This window comes from Dermacentor silvarum, chromosome 9, assembly GCF_013339745.2.
Source record: "Dermacentor silvarum isolate Dsil-2018 chromosome 9, BIME_Dsil_1.4, whole genome shotgun sequence".
Taxonomy (NCBI): domain Eukaryota; kingdom Metazoa; phylum Arthropoda; class Arachnida; order Ixodida; family Ixodidae; genus Dermacentor; species Dermacentor silvarum.
The window spans coordinates 26,947,653-26,972,251 of NC_051162.1; the positions used below are offsets into that span (position 1 = coordinate 26,947,653).

At 45.2% G+C, this 24,599-nt stretch overlaps 1 protein-coding gene across 1 annotated transcript in view; it reads right to left on the reverse strand.

Annotated features, from left to right (window-relative positions):
- LOC119463500 (centrosomal protein of 290 kDa-like) overlaps window positions 1–24,255 on the reverse strand; it is an 83,152-nt gene extending 58,897 nt beyond the window's left edge. The window contains exons 1-10 of the mRNA XM_049655244.1: window positions 24,136–24,255; window positions 18,908–19,122; window positions 14,923–15,019; window positions 12,914–12,984; window positions 9,565–9,691; window positions 8,402–8,469; window positions 6,284–6,362; window positions 4,276–4,387; window positions 4,180–4,217; window positions 1,594–1,713 (exon numbers count right to left, since the gene is read on the reverse strand). Coding sequence (XP_049511201.1) covers window positions 1,594–1,713; window positions 4,180–4,217; window positions 4,276–4,387; window positions 6,284–6,362; window positions 8,402–8,469; window positions 9,565–9,691; window positions 12,914–12,984; window positions 14,923–15,019; window positions 18,908–19,122; window positions 24,136–24,255 — 1,047 coding nt within the window. The remainder of the gene's footprint in view (window positions 1–1,593; window positions 1,714–4,179; window positions 4,218–4,275; window positions 4,388–6,283; window positions 6,363–8,401; window positions 8,470–9,564; window positions 9,692–12,913; window positions 12,985–14,922; window positions 15,020–18,907; window positions 19,123–24,135) is intronic.
- Between the last annotated feature and the right edge of the window lie 344 nt (window positions 24,256–24,599).

Consider the following 24,599-nt stretch of genomic DNA (forward strand, 5'->3'; position numbering starts at 1 on the left):
TCCGGTTTTGAACCATTAGCCAACAATTTCGAACATTGTTTAGATCATCCTGAAATGATATCTGGCTATTAAAGTCAGTAACTGGTTCGTAAATAACACAGTCGTCATAATATTTATGAGTCAAGATGTAGGCTACTTAATAAAACTTATGCTGATTATATTGTTTATGTGCGTCCTAGATGTGCACTCTGTTCTGCAGTCGTGACAGGGCCATGTGCCTTACAAAAACAACAACAAAAAGAAAAGACGATGAGCAACACGAGATCAAGGTGAGAGCAGGAGCCAACGTTTCGACAAGTGGACTTGTCTTCTTCAAGGCAACATATGCTTTCCTCCGCACAGTATATATAGGTAGGGTTCTTCTAGAGGGGAGAGAAGGTAAGGCGGGTGGGTGAGGAAACGAGCGAGAGTGTGTTAGCGGGGAGGGTGTGGAATTGAAAAGAAATATAATGTACTAATAGTCGGTGGAGGAATTTGAGGCAGCGTGGTGTGTTAGCAGGTTAACGTGTCATTGCAGGTTCCTGTTTTCCTGGAAGGGGCCTAGACGATGAGGAGGAGGGGGACGGTATCTGCTGCGCAGGAGAGTCGTGAACTATCGTGTCTGAAAGAGCAAATGAAAGTAGCCGGCAGAAAAATTGTGTTCGTTGGAAAAAAGAAAACGTGAGGGGGGGGGGAGTAACTATATAAATAAAAGAACGAAAGGATTGAGTGAAAGCACAGGGAGGTTGGAACATTAGTGACAATCGAATAACGAAAAAAAACTAAGCAACTCAATGAAAATTAACTAAGTGCTGTTGCCTACGCTTTGAAGTTTAGCATAACGAATAGATTCTAACGCTCCATTTCAAGCGTTCATGCCTATTAGTTGCAATGTCTTGAACTTGTGGATCTTTCTCGCGCATAACGGAAATTCGACTGAAGTATGTAGAGTTTCAGTTCATCAAAGTTATGACCTGATTTATTGAAATTCTCGGCGACGGCTTTGTGAAGCTGCTAAGCTGTGTCCGCGGGATGTCCAATCAGTGTCCAAGCATTACAATTTTATTAATTCGATGAAGGAAACGCGAGCTCAGTCAGAAAAAAAGCATTTTCCTATCTTGCATTTTCGGCAATATGACGAATCGTAACCTGGGGCCGTATGCTTCTTCAATTCAAATTATAAAAGTTTACTTGCCCTTGGCAGATCTATTCAGTGGTGCATCAACTATTTCTCGAATGGTGGGGGGGAGGGTTTGGAACCTCAAACCATCTGACCCTCTCTCTCTCTCCACGGTCGGCTTCTTGTCGAGTAAGAGGGACCGGTCTTGGGAAAAAAGTGCAGTAGTCAACTGGGCGGGTACCAGAGATGTCCTGATGACAAGTGGGCTATTTCGGAGACAGTGCATTCCGCGTAACGTGGATCGCGTAGGTCGGGTCGCGGGGCCTTCCGCGTTTTACAGTTTTCCGCACAGGCAGGAAATGTCTAAGCTGCAAAACACATTGCACATGTTCAAAAGATTTAGATCATTTAATTAACCACTTACTGAAGCCTTCGCTTGATATAGATTTCGAAACGTACGTTGAATCTGCATAAATTCTAATTCTTAATCTTACCTCTGCGACTTGTGGATAAGCAGCCGGGTTGTACTCGTGCCCCTCTAAAGGTGGAGTTTCGTCCCCTTTCCACTCCACATGTTTTGTTAACTGTGTCTTCTCCGGTAGCTCCGGAGTGCACTGCGTAAAAGCGTAACACTCATTCAGCTACATATCAAACCTAATTATAAAAAAAAAGAAATACCAACATGTCAAGTATGTCCTCTACCAAACTCTCTGACTATAAAACAGCCTTGTTCTTGCTTGTAAAAAGATTTGTCACTGGCATGCGCTTTGGCCCTCGTGATACTCCTGATGTCCACATAATTTTGGGAGGGGGATGGGAGAGTAAAGAATACCAGCATACTGGAAGCATAAGTGATGCGTCGGACTTCGCCTCCCTGTTTAGGCACACCTAATAGACCAGGACTGTGCTCCGCTATTCCCGATTGCACTGCACGGCCACTTACAACTTTCCTGCAGCGCTCTGGAGTTCAATTGAAGGCCAAACAGGGCTCTCTTGTGTGTAAAAGCTTTGATGTTGTTACCACCGCTACCAGTGGAATGCAGGTCGGTCACACCATTTATGACAAAGAAAAAAAATTCTGGCAGAACTCATCTCAAGATAAATATCGATGGTACTGCGAATAGCAATCGAGCTATGTAGCGGCAAACCATATTCCTAAAGTTACGTTTATTTACCATATGCAGTGGTAATTATGGGACTTTCATTGCTCCGGCTATACGCCACATACTCCGATATTGTAACACTTTGCTATGGCACTCGCTTGCCATGATCGCCCACGTGCATGGAGGCATGACGACTGTATGATGTCGATGACTTACGATGACGCCATGATGAGAGTAAAGCGGCAACCACATGCACGCGATATTCTAATGACAGCGACAAGCGACGCGAACGGCAAACCCTGTCGCGCTGTCGTCTCGCACGGTGGAGCAACCACGTGGACGCGACATCGCGAAATAAAAAGTAACGACAAATTTACATTGTTGTTCAAATAAATACAATCGTATGGCCGTAAAAAACATCCCAAACCTGCTACGAGGCCAATGTTTCAACCCAAATTTATTAGATTAGCTTTAATATGCCGTCATCGGCCGTGAAAATGTCTTCCAAGTCGACAGTGGGAATAGCTGTGGCGCCATCTAGTTGGTAACAATCAAAACATCACCGCTGCTCCCGGTGGCGTCTCAGGCCCAACAACATGAAAATAAACAACTGATCTCACTAATAGCCACAATAAATTGCCGAAACCTTGTACTTAGCAAGACATGAGACGAAGCGATTGCTGATTTTATCACTCATTTCTTGCTATCGCGGCAGATAACAAGTAGCGAGAGCGTATTCACAATGAAGTGGCTGTACTGGTTGCTACCATGTTGTTACGCAATGACGCGGTAACCGAAGGAAGCCACCTCGCAGACGTCCTGGCGACAAGCGATGTTTTCTGGTGGCGAGAGAAACTGGGGACGCGACAAGCGACGGACAGCCCTCCGCGACGGATCAAATTATGGCTCGTCGCTGTCGCTGGTCGCCGTCGGTCGAAAATCGCGTGCATGTGATTGCAGCTTTAGATCACGATGGTCTAATGACATTGAGACGACAACGAAGGAATATCCACCCGAAAGACACAACTAGCAGCCCAAGCAGGTAGACAACTTGAGCCACTGTGTTGCCGTAAAAAGATAGATAGACAGATAGGCAGTCTCAAAACAGCTAGAGCAAGGAAATAATGCTATTCACATTTAAAAAAAAAGGACAATTTCATTTCTTGTATTTATTTCCTTATGACGAGCTGCCGCAGCATACGCGTAGTCAAAAGCTTGGGACACGAGTTTCAGCATGAGTGGTGGCAGGCAATCTATGCGACCGATAAATGCTCAAAATTCTGTAGATGGTAAAAACTGAGCCCGGTCTTCTTGTCGCCAGGTAACCGCCTTGACGCACACAAAAGAGTAAGGTCGGCTGGGACAGCTTATGTGCGGTGAACGTAATTAGAAATATTATGTTTAGGACGCTTCAAAGGCTACGGGCCCTCTCTTACTGTCAGGCTTCATTCGAAGGTCACAGCGGTTATATTTAAACATTATCTATTGCGTCCCAAAAAAAGTAAAACTTATCCGTGTTTTTACTTTCGCAGACAGTTTAAACAAACATATATTAGCAGGTGTTGGCGCTCATTGCTTCAAGAGTCTGCGAACATCGCTACCTGACTGCATGTTTATTTCCAGACAAAGCAACAGCTTAAAAGCGATAATGGTAACGTTAAGAAAATGGACAAAAGAACGTCGAAAGGACGAACGCTAACCTTTTGAACCTTTCGAGCGCCCTTGGTGTTGCCGCTGCGGTTATTGCTTCAGGTATCAGCCGACTTGTCGCAGTACAAGTTCGAAAAGCAACATTAAACCTTATCAAGCAAAAGCGACCACTTGGTATAAAAATGCGTTTATGTTTCACCTTAGAAACACGACCTTTTCTGTTTTGTCACTCCATGCTGTTTAAACACGGTGCCCCAACAAATGCATCATAATTTATGCGCACAATATTTTGGTGAATGATGGAATAAAAATCAGGTGGATAGTTACCTTGTCATCTTTCATTGATGTTTCTTCTTTGAGGCTCTCTGTAAAGATAAATCACTAGATCACTAAGAAGAAGAGCTATTTATCTTCTTTCCTTACCACTGTCTTCGTTAATGATGGTCGGACTTCTCGCCAGCTCACGCAGCGATGACACGGACTTCATGTCCGGTAAATCGCCGCGTGGTTCGCGGCCGTTGTGATGAACTTGGATCTGAATAAAGAGAAACGGAGATTCCTTGCTGCTCTTATGCTAATTTTCTGTGGAATGCCCAGACAAAAATATATTTAAAGCTCGAGGTTACGAAATTCAAACTTTACCGAAATAGGAGTTGCCGGACGCGCAGTAAGCTGCCAACTACGGCCGTCGGTCAACAAGGAAAAGGAACAAGTGCACAGGGGTGCACGGTCTCTCCGAGTGCCAGTCATTATTAAATCGCTCGGTAAGCTCTTGTTTGTTAATTTCGTGCCGTATTCTTGATCTAACGTTGACGATATGCTTTTTCTACATCATTAGCTATTGTGACTGTTGCACTATTCTTCTAAGCACTCTTTTTTTTTAATATTACAGAACACACACAGAAAATTTTCAGTCGTCTACGACGAAATGTACTGTTCGGATACTGGCTCCTTGCAATGCCAATGGAAAGGAGGTGGTCGTGTGTTACAGCAGCAGCAAATCTCACTCCATGTACAACGTTTGCGTGATTTTTCTTGATGTTTAGTGGCATCCAGAATACATGCTGCGGATAATGTTGATTGTAGTCAGCACTGGTGGTGATTCGGCTGTATGAAATGAGTTGCTGTAGCTGCATGCACCGTGTTAGAAAATTCAGTGCTTGCGTATATTTGGTATTCAAAACATGGAGCGCAGACGTATTTCCGGCTCTGCGCATGCTTCCTGCGGGTGCAGAAGGAAAAACCTTAGCCGTCGTGATTAGGTTCTATTGCCGCGTGGGAGCCGTTGCTGGAACGCGGATTCAGATACTACCTCAAATGTCGAAAATGGAGTTAAAATGCAAGTACAGTCGACTAAGCCCAGCTTTGCTTCCGAGCCGGCGACCAGTAGACTAGCGGGGTGCAGAATAAACGCACCGGTTCCTCACACGGGTTACACCGTAAATACATTCAACGTGGTTCGAGCAAAAAAAGAAGGAGGAAGACACCGGTGCACTAGATCGTGTACAGCAGTATATTAAGGTCAGTGACAGTGCTTTGCGCTGCCACAGCTTTAGTTATTATCTACTGTGTCTACTCGTACGCGGCCGGTCAGGGTGAACCAGGAAAGGCTATGTGTCCAATGCGAAGGCCGCTCCAGTTTTGGCGCTAGTACGAAGATCTGCATTTGTAGAACGTGCCAAGCTCAGTCAAGAAGTATCGAAAACAAATACGGATCGGAACTCAGACAAACGACTGAATGAATGAATCCTGGGGTTTTACGTGTGAAACCCACGATTTGACAATGATGCACGTCGTAGTGGGGGACTCCGGATTAATTTTGACCACCAAGGGATCTTTACCGTGCCCCCAACGCACGGGACACGGGCGTTTTCGCGTTTCGCCCCCATCGAAATGCGGCCGCCTCGGCCGGGATTTGATCCCTCGACCTCGTGCTGAGCACAGCAACACCATATAGCCGCTAAGCCACTGCGGCGGGTAACTGAGACATACGCTAAGATGTGATCGCCGGCCTGGGGAGCTGTTTTTGACACGGCTGGTGCAATTAAACACTTGTTCTTGTCGATTGGCGCGCCACGTGTACAAGACCCAACTTAACCTAACCTTCCGTAAATATCCTAACAATTTCTTCGCGCACCGTTCACGCGCGCTGGTGATGACGCCGGCGTCACATCGCACAGATAGCCATTTCCATTTGACCCACACGACGTCGTAGAGATAGACAGAGTCCAATAGTTTTACCAGGAGCAGTTATTTTAGTCTAGGTTCGAGCTCACTTTTTGTGTGAGCTCGATAATAATAATAAACACAGTTATTGAGTGGAAGTTCTAAATGCGAAATTACTTCATAAAACCTACTAAACATCATAAGTATTCATACGAACCTAATGTGAACCATTGGAGGTGAATTTATAAATTTAACGGGAACACACCTTCTCAGTTGAGGAATCCCGCAAGGGTGACGTCTGGGCAAAGTTATCCAGGTGCTTTTTCTCAACTTCGGACGCTGATCTGAAATAAATGTATATACAAACTATGTTTACTCTGTATAATCACTACAAAATGTTCGCTCATTGTAGCTTCCCAATGCGAGTACTGAAAGCAAGTTCACGCACAAAGATTTCATCAGCTTATGTTTTTTTTAACTCGCTTATATGAAAAGCGAAGCCTTCACTCTACAAAAGGCTTCCTTTCCTGCAGGTAAACCAGCGCTGGTGTGTGTCCCCCTTCTTGTCTTCTTGTCGTGTTTTTTCGCGCTGTTTTCCCTTTCCAGTAGAATACCTTGTGCCTTGTTCAGAAAAAAACACTTTAGCATCCATACACGATTCGCTGAAACAGTGCTCAAAGCTCATGCACTAATATGCGCTAAACACTTCGCGAATCCCGCTTATACGTCGCGAAAAATCCCAACGAATAGAGCAATCAAGGATAGCAATCACGAATTTTTAGCCACTAGATTATTGCTTAGATTATTAGATTATCATTAGATTGATATTTATATTATTGTATTATTATTTATCCACCTATTATTAGATAAGCGGCTTTTATAATGCATACTTAAAATCGTGGACCACCTGCACTCGCAAGTGAGACCAGTTGCTTTTGACGTCTCGAATCACGTGGACATATCTGTGTGGTTTTGGCTTTGGGTCCTCAATCAGCAGCTCATTTCGGCAATGCCCCCGCTACACTCTGAGGAGTTTGACAGCCATTTCTAGTGACTCTAGAATGGGAAGATGCAGGTGTTTCACAAGTGGTCAGCGACGTACCCATGGCACGCTGCATGGCACGCGGATTTAACACGTAGCTGCATGCGCAGCTGTCCACGTGTGGCAGCACTGACTGCAACGCCGTGTGGGGTTGCGTCCAACTCACTCGTCTAATTCGCCCGTTCGCGTCCACACAGCCCAGCGATGATGTCTATGCGCAAGAGACAAAACGGGGCGGGGCCCAATTATGGAGGCCATAAAAGGCACAGAAGCCGTCTCAGGGCAACGTCCTCTGACACCGGTCTCTCCCAGATTTCATTCGCCAAATGGGCAATGTGGTGCTTTGAATTAGGAGAAGAGCACGTGTTGCCACAGATGCCGCGGCGTTGCTTCGTTAGTCGTAGGTTCTAAAGCCGCCGGCACTGCTGCCGCTTTATGGTGCCCGTGCCACTCGTTTTCGCCTCGCCGCATTTGAGACCTTCAGTACTTGGCCTCGATGCTCAGAAATATCGTGCTCATTTGCAAGGCGAGACTTGCTTCGCAGCGTGCGCACGGGTAGCGGTGCATTACAACTTCCGAGAGGCCCAGCGGGCAAGCATACGACGACTGGTTGAATAACTGGGGATTAGAAATGTTGCCACAAAGTACACAATCCCGCGGGCTTCTCCATACGGTTACTGTGTCAAGTTAATGGAGCAAGATGAATCGCGAAGTGAAACATCCAATAAAGACACCCAGCGCAGCCATGCGGTGTGTCTTGAAATGACCACCTTCCATTAACCTGAACTATTAGGCATTTGAGCGCATTTTTTTACGTATCATCGTTTTCATTTTTTACGAGTACACTCGAATATTGCCACGTGACGCTCTCTCGCCAGCTACCCTTTCATCCAGGTGCCCGATGAAGCTGTGGTTGGTCTCTTGCATCGACTTACTTTTGCTGAGACTCAAACACGCTGTGCTGTTGCGAAGGGACATGTAGTAGCGCACTGAATGCGTCGCACAGAAGTCATGCTCGATATATCATGAATATATGCTGAGCGGGTCATTGGAGTCGATAGGTTGTGGGCAAGATATGACGACGTAGTCGAAGGAGTGCAACTGGCTGGCGCCGTATGTAGTGCACTGGGGAAAATGAAGCTTGGCAGGGAACACCTACATACGCGTTTGAGTTAAGGCTTCGAAAATAATGTTTCTCGACGCAATACAATACTTGTGGTTGCGACGAGCCTATCGATCTTTTATTTTAGTATTCTGATCTTTGACGTATTGCTCGACAGTGAGCATTGACTTCCGCCACTTGACGCTTACCGGAACATTAGAGAAACACCAAACCCATACCTCATTATACTCCTCTGAGCAGCCAGGCGCAGCCGTTGACGCCTATTTTCCCTCTCCAGTCTCTGTATCTGTAGGAATAAAACGGCGCTTAGAAATACGATTAAAATATTTCAGCTATTGAACAACACGCCCGTCGCTAAAACTCGCCGTGCAAGCACGAATGCCTTTATTCAGTGCTCTAACATAAGAATGTCCGACCTTCGTATCTTAAAATGTATTGAAGCCGTTTAAACAATTTTCCACTTTTTGTATGTATTATGTACACTTACGCGGAACCAACTATAGTCAAAAAAGAGTAATGGTATGGTATGGTATGGTATATGGTATGGTATGGAGAACTTTATTGAGTCCTGAAGGTCAACCCTGGGTTGACGCGGGCCGCTCCCACGTTGGGACTGTCAGGCCGTAATAAATGCTGACAATTTATGCGATAGGCTCAGTTAAATTCCGTAGAGCCCTTCCTGAAGTCTCTTTTCAGTATGCAAGGGATACCATGACATATTTTGCGCAAAATTATTTCATGCGTGAAATGGTTTAAAATAGTGCAGGCGTGGTCAAAAGTGTTTCCATATTTGTTCTCTTTTCATTTTTATGGCCACGGTGGCCGCATTCGGATGGGACAAAATGCAAAAACACCCGTATGGCCGTGCATTGGGTGCACGCTGCCCAACTATGACATGCCCCGTAATCATATCATGGTATTTCGCACATAAACACCCAATAATTTATTTATTTATTCATTTTGGCATTGGTTTCGCGGCGCAAATTTTTTACAACAATTAAATGTGGCGCTAACTGTCCCCCTCTACAGCCACTCTTATCGCGTTATGAAGATGAAGACGAAGGACACAGTAGCTCCGAACATCTACCCTTTCCTGTTCGTTTTTTAGCATTCTCTTGCAAAGCCAGCTGCTCCTGTGTAAATAAATGTCATCGTCCGCTCATTTCATCGATTTCTGTTTCGACAAGCACAACCTGAACAAACTAGACCAACTAGTTTCCATTCTATCAGTGGCGCGACCTGCAATGAAAATCGCGCCTACAACAGAAAAAATGTGAAACTCTTTGCGGGAAGCAACTACTAAACCGAAGTTAATGTTAACAGGATGCAGCTCGTGGAGAATCATGATAACGCCGCACAGTGATTCGGAGGTCAAACGCACCTTTTCCTCAAGCTCGCCCCTTGTTGGTCTGAAGTGGTGACGCGGGGAGGTGCTCCTGTCGTTGTCGCACTCTTCCTGAACCTCCATCTCAATGTCGTTCAGCTGGCTAGTCAGCTTCTCGATCTCCCTGGGCGTAGCGGTACGAAAGAAGATAAAAACGCGACTCGTAATACATAGTCCAAGAAACAGGAGTGGTCTACTGTAAGCGATTTCTTGAATACAGTGGCAACTGGACATTGAGCGCCAGCTGACAAATGTGAAAAGCCAGGTAAGAGAACTGTGAGTACCAACCGTACTATACATAGTTGAATGCCGCTCATATACAAGCCCCTTTCCATCAAACGCATGCGCAGATTCGAAAAGTCATAACACATAGGCACGAAGTGGCCTTAATATCTTGGTTCCAGTGCATACGGGTCAGTTGTCCCACATATGATCATCTTAAGCGAAGGTTTTATGAAGAGGTTGACCAAATGCTAAACATTTGACTATTTCCTTCTTGCGTTTCTCGCCTAAAGAAAACTGGCGCACGGGCATGTGCTCTCGCATACCCGTTATACGCACTACGAAACACTTAACGAAGAATTCATTGGCGTTGGTATGATAGAAGTATGAGTGAGTTCGTGGCCTAATATTTACAAAAAATTCTGGCACTAACTCCTCTGGGAGTTGTCTAAGTATGCGCAACCATTGTGCCACTTGCTCATCTCCACGCAGCCCAGTGTGATTAGCAATGTTATGAGACTTGATCTGACCAGTATAGACCCTCATCAATCTAACCGGCGATATCAACGTAGAAATGGTTATTTAGGCGCACAAAATAAGACACGGGCGACAGAATAAAAGACAAGGACTGGCGCACACTCGCAAATGCTACTTGTTTTTCCCGATACTTCAGTTATATACCCTCATGCATGCGTACAAGAACACAAACAATGAGTTCACATAAGATAGACACCAAGCCTAATCACATTTTATTAGCAAGGCAACCAAACTCATTCTCGTAACGAGACAACGACGGAACGCTGATACACTGGTCACACAAACTTTCTTATGTACATCGCCTCTGCTAGTTCCCGTGCCACAGTATCCTTACTTTTCCGTAGTATGCATGTGTTCTCCAACAAAGGTTCACACGTGCACACTTTGCAGTGATGAGGCAAATGTGAACCTGTCCCATTCTTGATTGATAGTGCATGCTCTCGTAGGCGATCATTTATACAACGGCCAATTTGGCCGATGTATACCTTCCCACACTCTAAAGGAATCTTATACACGACACCAACGGAACATTTCTTCAAAAAACACTTTGTGTGATTCTTTACACGCTCAGCACTCTTTACGGAAGTCAGGTGAGCACAAATACGAGAAAATTTCCGGCGAGCCGAAAACAATTCCGGAACATTGTATCTAGAAGCCACATTCTTTAACGAATGAGCCACTCTGTGTAAATACGGAATGACATCAGGACGCCTTTTACGTTTCTTTCCGCAATCATTCGAAGCGTGGTTAGGTTCACGCCGAAATTTCTTCAACAAAGCTTCACTCACCAAAGTCACTAAAGAAGTAGTGAAGCCCGCTGAGCCAAGCCTAGAAATCTGCAAATTAAAGCTTTCCTGAATGACGTAGGGACAAGACCTAGTTATAGAACCATTTCTAATCATGTTCCAACTAGCCCGACAGCAGACGGTACTAAACGGTATCAACCTTATTGCAATCGATCCGATCCTTATATGCCATTATCTGTCTTTATCAACCTTATCGGTTGATAACCTTATCGTTTGATCCGACCCTTATCAACTCTTATCTATCATTATCAAGCTTATCAGACTTGATCCGACCCTTACCAACCCTTATCTCTGCCTATTAACTGTCAGAATTGATCAGACCTTCATAAGCCCTTATTGCTCTAACATCTTATCTGTCGCGTCGATCCATTATCAACCGTAATGAGACTCACAAACCCCTCATCACTCCTTATCACCCTCATCAACTCACTGAGTGCTTATCTGTGTGTATTGCAGGACGCGAACCGCATGAGCACTCAGCGACGGGTGGCAGTTCGGTCATTCTCGTTGGAATATGCGTTTCTGTACTGAACGAGTACCCTTTCCGAAGAGTGGCCACGACGAAATAAAAGAATTAAAAGTGAACAATTCATTAGAGCAAATATTTTGTATTTTATTTTTAATTGTTTCGTTGTTTTTGGAAAAACTCTTAACTTATTCTTTCCGAAAAGTTGGAAAATTTTCGTACCCAGCAATGTTGTCAACAGCGTTGTCGGTCATGTTTAGCGCCGTATTATAAGTGCGGTCGGTGCGAGCACAAAAACATATAAAAGTTGCGGGTGAGTACCATCAACCTAAAAATTAATTTCTTGCACTAACACATACATTTCAGAACATTTTGCACATTCACTGCAGCCTTTCTTGTTCCTTATAGTCGTCGACGCATCGCGATTGCCATCACCTGCAAATAACATTATTTTCTGGAGTGTACCAGCGCATGATATCTAGCGTGATTTTATGTATGGAGTGCCACCAGGATATAAATTGCAATGAATCTGCCCAGGTGACAGGGGTATTACTCTGTGTAATATTCTAATACCTTGTTATCCCTTTGAATGCTCCACTTCAGAAGAAATCGAATTTTTTTATTGCCATTTTGAAACATCCACGGGATCATTGACTGATTGGCTATTGTGTATACAAACCAATAGTTCCGATCATAGCCACGATACCTCGCAACTCCATCGTGGGCTCCAGTGCTTTAAAATAACACATTCATTTACAAGTCTACATACAAGATCTTGTAATTGAAGCAAAAAGCGCATCCGCGGGAAGCAGCTTTAGTGTCGAGGAAACGACGCCACTAACAAGAAAAAGCGTGCTTTCCTTTTAACTACTTTTGCTACAGCTGAATTCTGTGATTTACTCGTTCAGAAGGCACGCCGACTCTAGTCTTTGAAATCAGTGATATTGTCGTGATTTGGATCCAAGACGTCATAGTAACTTTACGTATTTATTTAAGTTTTTTATATACAGCACTGGTGTCTCACGCTTAGGACTGTCAGGGTTGTATAAATAAATTTAAAGAGAACAATAGACATACACATCAACAAATATTATTGTAAGGCCATTCTTCCGCGAACTTTAGAAGTGAGAACTTCTGCAACGAAGTATCTAGATTATTCAATGTTTCAGTTGTCTACAAAAAAAAGTGTTGTCACCACCTTGAAAGGAGAATCTGCTTGCTTCATATTTCCAAGTTAGCTTCATGAAATCTGGAGCGCTCTTTATTTAAAATTAAGTTTGATGCTTTAATTCGCATTTCGCAAACCTCTACTCACCGGTCACGAATTTCCAGCTGCCTCTTGAGATCTCGTATTTCGGCAACGGCGTCCGACAGTCCGTACTCGCCCTGAAATTGCGTCGGCTCATATAGCAGCATGTTCTTCTGAGCACTTGAATTCACATACACAGTAAGCATTACAAGTTGTGAAAATGCAATAATCACCTTTTTTGAATCATCAAGCTATAACTTATTAAGTCACATTTTACGCAACCCAGGAGACTTTTTATTCGCGCGCCTATATAGAAATTATTTTACTTGTCCATATTGAGTGAATATATGTCTACAGGGGACTGGAAACCCAAGCCTTTTCATGATTAATTTGCATTTTATGATGTTATTGTCGCCATGGAGCGTGATTATCCGAGTGGTTACTCGGATAATCACGCTCCTCACGCTAATCAAAGAAAAAGCACTATCCCACATTCGCCTGTTAGTTCAATATTCGAATATTCAGTTTTCCTCATGCTATCTCAAGCTGTGTAAAGTACAATAATAGCCTTATTCTGGATTACGCTAACCCAGAAATTAAAAACAAACAATCACAAAACAATTTCATCGAGCCGATCCTGATTGGGTATGTGTATACAAGGCGTGACGTTTCCTCTCATTGCACGCCCATCGTTATTATCGCAATCTTACTTTCTGCAATAGCAGACAAACCGTGTACTGGTGCCACTGCTCAAGATAATCGTGATATGAAAATGGCGGGTTAGGCGCGTTTTTTTTTTCACCCGTGCTTCACTGTGCTGTTTTGCATTATAATTTTTAACAACCGTCCACTACGTACTAGTCCTCACCGCAAATGAAATGAAATAAATAATGCTTTATCCGCCCCAGTCAGTTAGGCAATGAATACCAGAAATAATGCTGTAAAGTAATTTTTATTTTAATTAATTTATTTATCTACAAATACTGCTGTCTTTATTTCGAGACATAGCAGGCGTGGGTACAATATTTTAGTACAATCAAAAGAACAATCACTAAGATTATACAAACAGATTAACAGGCGATATGGTCAGGCAATTGCTCAATAAACTCTGCAAAAGGCAAAGCGCGTAGCGAACCATCCAAGTTTTTCCAAATTTAAAATGTGAGCGAAAAAAAAAAGAAAATTTAAAACAGTCTATATGTGCCCTGAAAAGCACGATGTTTAGTGCGTGGCTATGTCGGGTTGCGCGTGCGCTAGGAGATTTAAAAAAGAAGGCTATAAAGCTATATACAACGAGGGTCACGTTGCAATCTTTGACTTTGGGACCCTCGTCTGTATATTATCTTTACGCCATTCCCTGTATTTAACTAATACTAAACTGAAGCTGAAAAAAAAAATAGAAAATAGCTTGAGGACATCCCAGTGAAAATACACTTGTTGGGCTTAAGAATGTAGGAAATTCACTGAGTTGATGAAATTGCACATTTTATTTCTAAAGCCATACACTTCTCATGGGAAAACCTTGCTGAACGTGGTCCACGCGACAGGAATCACGTACTGTGGTAAGTGATATTGTATGGCAGCTGACTGAACGTCAGGCTGACCCCGTTCCATTCGCGAAATACCGCTTCGCTGTTTCGTTTAGGTGTTGAGGTTGCCATCCACGGTTGTAAAGCTCAGAATTTCATCCACATTTCACTTTTTTCATTGTCGGAATCGTGACGCAGGATTTTGAAATAATTGCTTTCTTTGCTTTGACTTTCTGATTGTTCCTTAAGTTATATGTTCTAACATAATCGCGATAGACACAGAAAAGGTGACAGGACGAATGCGACGTAGCGTCCATCCTCGCACCTTTCCGTAGTAAGCGGGGTTGTTCCTTTAACTCTGACCCAATTACCGATAGGATAAGTTGTGCAATTTAATAAACGTCGACGAAGTATCGTTCTTGCCGAGGTTACTCCGACATATTGGTTCATTCATTTTCATTCATGGCATAACCGTTAACGACTGTGCACAGCCACCCTACCAAGGCATCTTAACGCAGCGATTAGAAATAGGCGATAGTCTCTCACCAGCTCGTACTTGCGGGCTGCAGCCACAGCTTCCGCTAGCTGCTTATCCTTGAGTCGAGCTTCCTCCTCCACCTTGCCCAGCATGGATTGGACGCTCCTGGAAGACGATAAAGCAACAATGGCTGGCTGGCTGCTTCGAATGACCTCAGCGACGCCTTTGCCGCACGCTTCTAGAGCTTTATCCAGCTGTACATCTATGAGAAAAAGTCTGAAAACCAAGTGTACGACGTAGAAAACTGCACTCCGCAGCCTAGGCAAGCAGCCTGCGATAGAACGCAGTGTAATCCTTACGGCGGGAAGGCAGGAGTGGCGGCTTAAATTTTGCATTGCCCCAATCTATATATATATATATATATATATATATATATCTGTGCGTGTGTGTGTGTGTAGACCTTGAGCGGTGCTACAAGGTTACCAGAACAAGTGTTTGATTTCAACAGTTTCTACCGGTGGACCAGTCTTCATAAGGTTTTACAAAAAAATGCCTCTTCGGCAGTGACAGTGAAGACACCAGACAGCGTGCCTGCTCGTTCTCACATACATCAAACAGAAAGGGACAGTGGTGACATTGATCGAATCTCTCTAGGCGCATTGACAGATTTACAAAAGGCAAAGATTCAGGGCAAGAGGATATACCTAGGGCAAGGAGGCCCGTGAGAAATGGGAGAGAGCAAGAAGGAAAAAAAAACGACAAGAAAGAAAACAGAAAGAAAAGTCATAAAGCGGAGAAGGGCAGAGGGGCTGAGAGTAGCGGTAGTTAGATTCCCGTTTACTCCGGAGAGGGAAGGAGGAAACGGTCGCTGCGCAGAGCCAGAGCACATGCGCCGCTGTAGCTGTAGAGAGGGCAAGTTGAATGGGGCGTTGGTGGCGCAATAGGGAAGGAGCCCGGATAGGAGACAAAAAGACGGCAGCTTGCGGAAAGTAGCACAGTGTCACAATACACATATATAAGGCACGGCCCGTTCCGGCGATCCCCGTGGTCCAGCTTAGGTGCGAAAAAAAAAAGAGGGGTTGCTTGCGAATGCGTCCTTGGGCTCACAGATTTAGGGGGCCCTCGTGTGTGTGTGCAGTTTTCGAACTGCTTCCCGGACAACGGACACCACTTCTCAGCTCGTGCGGATTCCCAGAAGGGGTAGCCAGTGACTGAGAATGACTGCTTGAGTGGCGGGGCAGAGGAAACTAAATTTATTAGTTTTCCGCTCGCCCCCTGAGGCGCACAGGGAGGAAACAGCAAGCGGTAGGCAGCCTATCAATTTTCGAATAGACAGCATGTATCCACGCTACCCTCTCTCACTGCATCTTTCAATGCGCCTAGAAAGATTCGATCAATGTCACCACTGTCCCTTTCTGTATGATGTATGTGAGAAAGAGCAGGAACGCTGTCTGCTGTCTTCACTGTCAGTGCCGAAGAGGCATTTTTTTGTAAACCCTGGTGAAGACCGGTCCACCGGTCGAAACTGTTGAAAGTAAACACTTCTTCTGGTAACCTTGTAGCACCAGTCACGTTCTTTACGTTTGAAAGGTAGGCTGAAGAATTCATGTTTACTGACATATATATATATATATATATATATATATATATATATATATATATTTCACATGACCTAGCCACGCCAGTAAGACAACCGCGAACGAACGTTAACATGACCAATGCTCCTGATTGGCCTTGACTTGAAGAAAACTGTGCGTCGCACAGTAACGGTTGTAGCGTTCTGTCCTAAATGCGCGCAAACCGATCCTATATACAGTGGCGTCTCGGGTTATGGGTGGCAAGTTGAAATGTGTAGTTTTCTTAGAATGGCGTCTTATGTGACGCTACGGCGCCGCACGCGCACATAAACACATACACACACAACCAAGCCTTTGCACACACACATAAGCATGCAGAACGCACGTAGATTCTGTATCAGGCTTGTATAGAGTGGTCGAGTGGAAGGCTGCGGTCCTTTCGGGCCAATGGACCTTGCACGCGGCATAATCATGCGAGGCCACATTTCGACGTCGGCTTCTGCTTTTTTTTCCGAGAGATGGCGGCCACATCGGCCGATTCACCACTCTATACAGGAGGTATTCAAACTAAAATTAAATTATGGGGTTTTACGTGCCGAAACCACGATCTGATTATGAGGCACGCCGTAGTGGGGGACTCCGGAAATTTGGACCACCTGGGGTTCTTTAACGTGCACCTAAATCTAAGTACACGGGTGTTTTCGCATTTCGCCCCCATCGAAATGCGGCCGCCACGGCCGGGATTCGATCCCGCGACCTCGTGCTCAGAAGCCCAACACCATAGCCACTGAGCAACCACGGCGGGTGGTATTCAAACTATGCCATAAAAAAAAGGAAGAAAGAAAGAATGAAATGCGAACAGTGAAGCACACGGCCGAAGCACAACTGAAGGTATTGACCCTTTTCGCGGAGCAGTTTGTTCTAGAGAAAGGAGATGGCGCTTACTGCGGCGCGCCATACGTCTCCTCAGCGACCGCGCACGAATACGAGACCATTACCGATTCAACCTTGCTTCTGTGCTATCAGCTGTCGTAAATGCAACTGAGTTTTCACTAACGCACTGTACTCCATTCATGCTGGTTTGAATCATGTGGATTGAAGACGTGTGCAGAAGTTGGCTGCAAAAATAATGACTGGCATCTTAAGGAGAATGAATATGTGGGGCTAAGTTCGCGGACCGCTGCTGGAACTGTTCGTACATGTTTCCGGCACTTCGAGATGTACGGCTTTCCGCGAGATGCACTAATTTTCTCATCCGCCAGCGTTGTATTGCTAACCTTCAAAAAGGGGCTTCAGCCCCGGTACGTCGGCAAGAGTGAGTACCGCTCGTTAAACAATAACAGGAGTAGTGCCGCTTCCTCTCATAGTAGGTTTCGCGCACAGTATCTACATACGTGACACATCTACCCCAACCAGCACGCAAACTTACACCCACTCTTTTGCTAACGTGTCAAGAATAATTAGTGAATGAGCGCCCACTTCAATATATGCGCACTATATACGCACAATAAGGGACGGTACTACATCGATAGCACACGAATGGTCGAAGCTGAATGTTTCGTGACGGTCCACAAGAGTAAGCGAGTTACTAGCGATAACACGCATTTGCTACAAGGTATTACAATGTGCAGAACAGCTATGTTTCAAGCCTTGTGCGCAGCAGGAACAAATCTATTGCAACTGAGCACACCCGTGAGCGATCAGGCAGAAAATGATCAGATAGTGACCGCACCGAGTAACCTTACTGAGTCAGAAACATGACAAGCCGCTGCTTCAAAATATTTGCTAAATAAAGGACGAAGACCGAAACACCATAATCCTGATTCAATTAAGGAGGGGAAACTTTCGATGGCTTCGAATACATATTCAGACCCTCTTTTAGAGCAAGCACCACATACGCAGCTCGCGGCGTTTAAACATAGCTTAATCAGCTCCGAAAGCGCGTTTGCATGTTGTCTGAAGCTGCGGCCAAAGCTTCGTACCGTCCACCCAGTCACCGTCTGCGATATATCCCGAAACAGAGGTTTGCTAAGCCGCACCGGCGTCATACACATCCATTGTAAGCATGGAGGAACCGGAGGCAGTCAAAGCAAGCAATGGACGCGTCCCCACGTGATAAAACATGGCAGCGCCCACGGGATCGACACGAAAAGGGTCAATAGTGCACGCATGCGCGCGGTCGGTCCGTCGTCACCAGACTGACGTGCACATCCGGTTTGCCCGCAGGATGGGAGTATGTTCGCCTTACTACCATAATACTGCTCCCGTGTTCTTTTATCTTGGATTTCAAAGCGAGAAACTGAAAATCAAGGAAAAGGCGAGCATTATGGCAAGCATCCTCACATCAGGCGGGCAAACCGGATGTGCCAGCATGTGTGGTGATGACTGGCCGACGGTGCGCTATATCCCTTCGGGGTGTGCTCCGGGCCGCGCGCTCCGCTGTTCGCATTTCAATTCTTGCTGAAAGTACGCGCACCTGAGAAGCAAGCTCTTTTCCCGAAGCTTTCCTTGCAGGTCAAGCCAACGGCCGCCCCGCCTCGCCGTTGGTCGGCCGTCCTGACTGTCTTCGTCCCGTTGGCGGCGCTCCATTTGTAGCGCCTCGATTATGGTGCTCTGGTCCTCTAAGTCGCGCGTCGCCTGCTCTAGGGACTGCGACAGCTGCTTCACCTGGCGGTCGCGTTCCTCCAGAGCCTGCGTGCACGAAGGGAGGGCAATGAAATCTTATTTTAGTATAATGTATAGCATTGGTATAATACCAGATCGCAGGCGACATTCTTAAGCGTGTTTTGTTTCGAATTCTGCACGTGGTGAATACTGTAGCAAGGAATGGCTGACACCGGCAAGTGTACTTAATTTTCTCACAGAAAATAAATATTTCAGTTATAAGTATCGGAATGTTCATTTCAGTCGAAAACTGCAATAGCAAGGTGTACGGAGCCGCAGAGCGCCGGCTGCCTGCTTCTGCGTAACGTAAGCTGAACGTCACATCGAGGGGCGCGGATTCGGGCTCGCTGCAGCCTCCCTGTTTCAAATTCGCGTGCTCTGATAGCCGAATATCCTCGTGCCACATTTTTGCGGGTAATTCCTTTTTCGAGATCCAAAAGTTAATATGGCTTGTGCGGATAGCTCGCTTCAATTTCCTAATTACGACGAGCCCGCCGAAACTAAACGTTTAGAAGTTAATGAATTAGTTATTTTCATTAGCGAATAATTACCGCGTATCACCCGTCCCCCCGGTGGCGCCACCACTGAAGTCGTGTCTACCAAGAAACCGTCCTTTTATTTAAAACCGGCTATTTCTAAATATAAGTTAAAGTCTTCGTCGGAACACCCTGTATACAAATAAAGGAAGAAAACGTGCGATAATAAAAATAAAGATAACTGCTGCTTCGACTTTCAAAACAAACATGTGCTATTCGAACAGCCGTAGCATGAGAGAAATTAAGCGTTATATCGCTGTTGACATACACTGCGTACAAAAGTATCGAATTATTCACGATCAGTTTCAATGACTATGTGTAGTGGCAGGTTATTCCTGCGTGATCGTGTTCAATCTCAAATCGAATCGGTGCCTTAAACTATCCGAAGCAGCACTCTGGATACGAAAGACGCCGCGGCTGCAAACCGCGGGTTAATTTCGACTACCTGGGGTTCTTTGACATGTACCGTATAAGCCTAAAGGCGTTTGAGGATTTAGCATATATCGGTGTGCGGGAGCCGCAGTGAGAAATAGAACGTGCGGCCTTTGCTGAGCCGCAAAACATAATAGCCACGGAGCCACAGCGGCGGGTCTCAATCGTGAGCGACATATGAAAGCCGTTTAGATAGCACGCGGGGTCGCATCGAGAGAACATAAGTACGGAAATACAGGATTTTAAAACACGGACACGGAAAAGAAACGTGCGACACAATTAACTGTCTTTCGCAAGAAAAAGAAAACAAAATTGTTTTTCTCGTTCTTGTGTTGGTGTTTACAAAGGAAGCGGTTTTTCTCGAAGTCTCCCGCATACTTCCGGTATCAAAATGGAGAGGAAATTACGTAATCGTTCAACATGACCACACAAGACGTGCCCGCTTCAGGCCATAAAAGTGACTGTTTCCAACCCATTTGCCTCGTTCGTGGGAAGTGAATTGTGCAGAATTACGCTACACGTCATGTTACCTCGGCAGCACTCTTCTGGCATTATCTCAGCGGACCTCGTGATAAACATTCTGGATATCCAGCAATCAAGGTGTAGCTTATGCTAACACACGCATGGCTCTCCTTATCACTGGCTCCCATTGGTGTGGATTGTTCAGGCAACATTGTTTTTCGTCGTTCGCGGTAGCTCACGCCTTGGCACGATTGAAATACTCATTTACGTACACAAGCGCGCGAACGTGTCAAAATGCTGAATTTTATTACATGGAATGCTTCCAAATAATTTTGAGCCATTGCAAGCGTTATAGATGCGTAGTAATTACAGCCAATGCACCACTACTACAGCAACACGCTTATGACGAAGGCATGGCACGGTTATAGAATTCTGACCATTTCGACTTCTGTCTGCACGCGAAAGTGTGCGTCTATTGCACATTCTATTGGCAGAAGAGGAGCGTAGGCAAAGAGCAGTGAGAAGCAGAGCCATAGAGCAGTGAGAGAGCGACTACTTGCTCCCCCATTGAAACGTTGCATGCACCCCGAAAGCAAGTGCGAGGGCGAACGTGTTTCGCGGGATCAAATTGTTGACCTTCCCGCGGTGACTATCACGCCAACTTCGCTTCTCACCCGCCTACACTGCCGCATATTGATATAAAACAAAGGAAACACAACCGAAATAAAAGAATGCTATGCGTTTGCCTAACGTGACTTTCTTTGCACTCCGATGTTCGCGCAGAAGCAGGTCGAAGCGATCATGACTGCTTCCGGCGTCGTCAAACTGCTCCTGTTCTGCCATTGGACCACCGCGCTCCTCCTTTTTTGCGCCCATTAGAGCGCAGCTACTCTTGAAAGAGCACTTTGGGGATGCTTTTGAGTGCTCCTGTTCACCCAATGGAATGCGCTATTAAGACTACTGAAACGCTCATTCACGCTTACGAACACTAAATCATCAGAATGCTTCTTTCTCGACTCGGAAAAGCGCCATTGGCGATCAGCCCTGGTAAGGTGCGGGCTGAAGACACCATAAAACATGTAATATACGATATGCACTTATACGATCGTGTTACAATTCTGGCGAGCATCGGAGACAATATATGTTTACAGCTAAGAAAGCTTCGAGCCAAGTAATGTAACCCATCTTATAAGTTCTGTAAGACCCGACAACCTCTCTGCGACATGACATGACCTCATGTGGACGAGAAAACGCTAAGAAAAACACATGTTATTAGCACTATATTTTAGCACATCGTGTGTGCTAACTTAGGAACCCCACAATGACGCCTAAATTAAGCACATAATACAGCGTTACTACGGTTTCCTGTGAGCACATGATCGTTCCGTCAAGTTACCAAACCTTCCTATCAGTTGCCGTTTTGTTTAGGCGGCAAACTAGCCTGCATTATTCTCCAGTTGAATGCTGTGTTAATCTCTATTGCTGGCTTTGTCAGAATTAGAAGGAAACTTAAGATGACCGCTGTCTGCTCCGCTTAGCTGTCTATTTCGCTGTCAACGTCAAACATTGAAACACAGCATAAGCGGCAGAAAACCACATTGTATTGCCTTGATTCATAATAACACATGATGAATCCATCGTTAGGAAATAGTACATCAGCGGTAAATAACTCCGTGAGCCATTTTTGGTAGCACTGGCAGAGAAAGCTTCGGGCGGAGGACCATCGATACGAGCTAGAAACGCTGTGACTGCTGTCGCGCAGCCAGTGACTAACGCCGACCACGTGGTACTGCACACCTCCTTGTGATTAATTTCCTCCTTGTCAATTGTTCCTGCAGCGCCGACAGCTTTCACTTATGCGGTCACTTAGGCGGGTGTCGTTGAGAAATAGAATATGCCGTAAATTTATTTTCACACCCCTGCCTTTTCGTCCCATAAATACCGACAAACTTGCTCAGGTATCTGTCCTTCGCTAAGAAATAAATAGCAGCCACTACTCCAGTTTAGCGCTATGTAATCCGAAGCATTATTTTTTACAGTAGAAAGGCACTCGCGAAGTGCTGTAATTTTCTGAATCTGAACCTACAGCACAGGTAATGAAGGTGAAATATTTATGTGACGCTGCATTGTTAGAGATGATGATTACGTACAATTTACACTGCCAGAGTATGAACAGAACATACTAAACCACATAGCTTGACCTATTCCTCAATTTCAGTAAGGCGAAGCGCAATACACGCGACCAAACAGAGACGAGACAGCGACACAAGCACTTGTCCGGCCTGTCTAGTGTTCCTCTGGTCCCGTGTGTTGCGCTTCACCGAAGTCAAATATGCTTCACAAAATGGCCCAAGATTCTACTCTTCAAGTTATCCACAGTTCATTGCTTCACTGACTGCAGTTTCGACAGTGTTTTGACCGGTGACATCGTAGGTGGTTTCAGTGGTTGACTGATTGGTTAGGGCACAATAAACCCAATGTGCGTCATTGCTGACGTCAATGTGCAGTTTTGGACGAAACCAGGTGCGTTATGCCTTGAGTCTGAGAGGGACTGAGTCAAGTGAAAAATGGTTCATTGGCGCTGTGCCGAGTTTGAAGGTCACAGTGAGTGCTATCTGGGCGTTTTATAACATCTGTGAGGTCCAAATGCAGTCCTAGGTCATTGTATGAGATGCCGTGTTAAGCTGCACTGCTTACAGGATCGACCCTAGAAAGACTAGCTTGCCTTCGGGATCGCCCATGAAAAAACGGTCGCCTACACGACAGGAAGAACCGGTCTACATTCAACCGGAATACTTCGCATTCAAATATTACTCACTACTTTTTAAGAAATCGCACTGAAACAATGAATAGGCTTATAGTTTATGCAAAAGCAATATGACTGTACTCGGAAGGTGATGCAACAGGTTGTCCCCTCCGGCCCATCATTTCACTGCGGTAACGCCTGCTTATCGTGAGTAGTCAGAAAGGATGATTCAAACTTGCACGATTTCACCAAGCTTTTTTGATGTTGCATAAGTAGTCAGGGCTTCTAATGACGGAATCATGTTTGACTTCACGGGTATTAATTGTTATGAAAGCTAGCCTACAGGACTGAGAAGGGGGATGCATCATGATGCAATACAGCTTCTAATTATAAAAATCTCGGTGTTCATCTGATGCAATACAGCTTCTAATTATAAAAATCTCGGTGTTCATCTGCAGTTTGGCATATTATACCGGAAAAGCGCGGTTAGTGGAAATCGCCGCATTATCTTCAGTTTTTTTAATGACATAAGTCATGTCCAGGGCTTTGTGTTAATTGTGCGTATATTAGACTGCCGTAGTTGACTGTCAGTGCTTAGTGAAATGTGCCGGCCACGGAGACATCAGAAAACAACAGGATTTAGGACGAAACACAGTTTGGCAAGCTCATAATGTACATTAGAAACCGTAACAGACGAAACCGCTCTACCCTGAGACTTCAATAAAGTGGCGTATAGTGAAAGAGTTAATGATCTGAGAATGTGTGATACGCTCAAGAATTTTCCATCGCTACTCGTGAGAGATATATTGCGTCTTTGCGCCACAAGAGCACATCAAAAGAAGGAGAGAACTAGCATAGTCTCACCTTTCTCAACAGGCTCACTGTAGAGTGATCGGTGTCGAGGCGGATTTGGGCGAAATTGTCTTCCATGGTGGAGAGCCGCTCCCGCTGCTCCGCCAGTTCTTGCTCTTTGTGCACAATCATCTCCTGCGTGGTTCATCGCGATTGGTATCAATGAACAGCGAAAGCACGGTTGTTTTTAATGTTGGCAGCTTTCCCTGATATTCACATTTCTGTACTATATTGGCAGTGTATGCAACGAACAAAGCACGAGAGCACGGGATCGCTATTCAAACAAAGCCGGTGAGAAATTATGATTCCCGTACTTTCACCACCTACTAAACCGCACAGATCTTGCCGTCTGTGCTTCCGCGCTCCAAAACACAATTCCCGAGAGACGAATACTAACAAAATGTCCAAGGCGCCGTGAAGCCATGGAAATGTGCGAACGTAATCGGCCAGCGCATTTATACAATTTTTTTCGAGTT